This window comes from Benincasa hispida, chromosome 4, assembly GCF_027475165.1.
Source record: "Benincasa hispida cultivar pf3 chromosome 4, pf3_genome.v1.1, whole genome shotgun sequence".
NCBI classification, from domain to species: Eukaryota; Viridiplantae; Streptophyta; class Magnoliopsida; order Cucurbitales; family Cucurbitaceae; genus Benincasa; species Benincasa hispida.
Window position 1 is genome coordinate 62,545,186 of NC_143481.1, and position 1,775 is coordinate 62,546,960.

General features: G+C 32.7%; 1 protein-coding gene across 1 annotated transcript; it reads right to left on the minus strand.

Annotated features, from left to right (window-relative positions):
- Positions 1-548: 548 nt before the first annotated feature.
- On the minus strand, positions 549-1,097 carry LOC120075740 (histone H4). The gene has a single exon (XM_039029381.2). It carries the CDS (start codon positions 1,012-1,014, stop codon positions 703-705), a length of 312 nt encoding a protein of 103 aa, XP_038885309.1. The 5' UTR covers positions 1,015-1,097; the 3' UTR covers positions 549-702.
- Between the last annotated feature and the right edge of the window lie 678 nt (positions 1,098-1,775).

The following is a 1,775-nucleotide window of genomic DNA, read 5'->3' on the forward strand; positions in this document are numbered from 1 at the left end:
TAACTACTTTTCCAAAAGAAAAGTTAAATGACTCTATTATAAAATTCAATCAAACTTCAAAATAAAATATTTGAGTTAGATTCAAGTTAATTAAGTCATTTATTTTTATTTTTATTGTAAAACAAAGTAAAATATTTATTTTTTATTTTAAAAAAAAAAACATAAATATAAAAACAAACATAAACGTGAACAATCCACTAGTCCATAAAATTTCTTTGATTTGAACCAATACAATAACCAGATAGATTGAAATAGGTTGATCCAATTATCCAAGTCATCAAAACTTTTAACGCTCCAAAATCTTTGAAGACCTTCCAACCGAATTCATCAGATTTGAGACTTGATAAGAAAATACTGGGGAAAAGAGTAATCATACATGTATACGTTTTATTTCGAGCTCTATTAGTATGCATATTTATTTTAGTGGCTGGTAATACGATCTGTTCTTCGAAAAGATCAAATTGATAACGAGAAGTTTCACGCAGAGCATCAATGCCAGAGAAAGAAAGACGAAGAAAGAGGAATTGAGGGGGAAATAAGGAGAGCAGTTTGTAAATTTGTAACATAATTCTTGAGCAAAGTAAATCGTCCATATTCTGAACAATAGAACAGTTATAGAAACCCTAAAACTAAACATGTAAAGTAGAGAGAATACAGATCTAAAGCCAAGATCCAAATCAATCCATGAAATCGTTCTATAACCTAACCACCGAAACCGTACAAGGTCCTTCCCTGCCTTTTCAGCGCATAAACGACATCCATGGCGGTCACCGTCTTCCTCCTAGCGTGCTCTGTGTAGGTCACAGCATCACGAATCACATTCTCAAGGAAGATCTTCAAAACGCCTCTGGTTTCTTCATAGATCAAACCACTGATTCGCTTCACACCGCCTCTACGAGCCAATCGGCGAATTGCTGGCTTGGTAATGCCTTGAATGTTATCCCTCAAAACCTTTCTATGACGCTTCGCTCCTCCTTTTCCCAATCCTTTGCCTCCTTTTCCACGGCCTGACATTGTCGTAGCTTGATCGAGAGATTAGAGGGGTAACCAATTGAGAGTATTTGTTGTGAAGGATTTGAAATTGGCGATGGGAAGAAATCGATTGGGAGATTTTATTTATATGTGTAAATTCGACGCCCGTGTGATGAACTTGTTTGCGCGGGGAGTTATATCGTTCGTTGGATGTTGTGTTAATCTGACGGACGAGAAAGTCGATCCGCGTGAAACGTTCGGGGATTGTGCTTTTGAAATTGTATTTCAATTTCTCCGCGGGTAAATGTCAAATTTTATTGTAACCGCCCAGTAGTGGGGAGGGAAACGAAAAACCCAATCATTGTATGAGCGGCTAAATCCATTAAGCCAAAAATCCATATTTATATTAATTTTGGTTCAAATTTATTTTTAGTATCTAAACTTTTATATAAACAAAAATTTAATTTCTCAATTTTGATTTATAACGATTTAATCTGTATACTTTTAGTTTTGTCACAATTTAATCACTGAACTTTACTATGTAACAATCTAGTCCTTAACTTTGAAATTTATAACGATTTAGTCTCTATTATATAAATTCATGTTAAAGTTTTAATGAGATTGCATGGATAAATAAAACGTTAAAATAATTAGAGACTTAATATTTTGTAAAGTTACATTATAAAGTATTAAAAATTGACATCTAATTTTGATAAATTTTTTATGTTATGGACTAAATTTTTACGATGTCGAAAATATAATGACTAAATTGTTACATACTAAAGTTTAATGACTAAATTGTT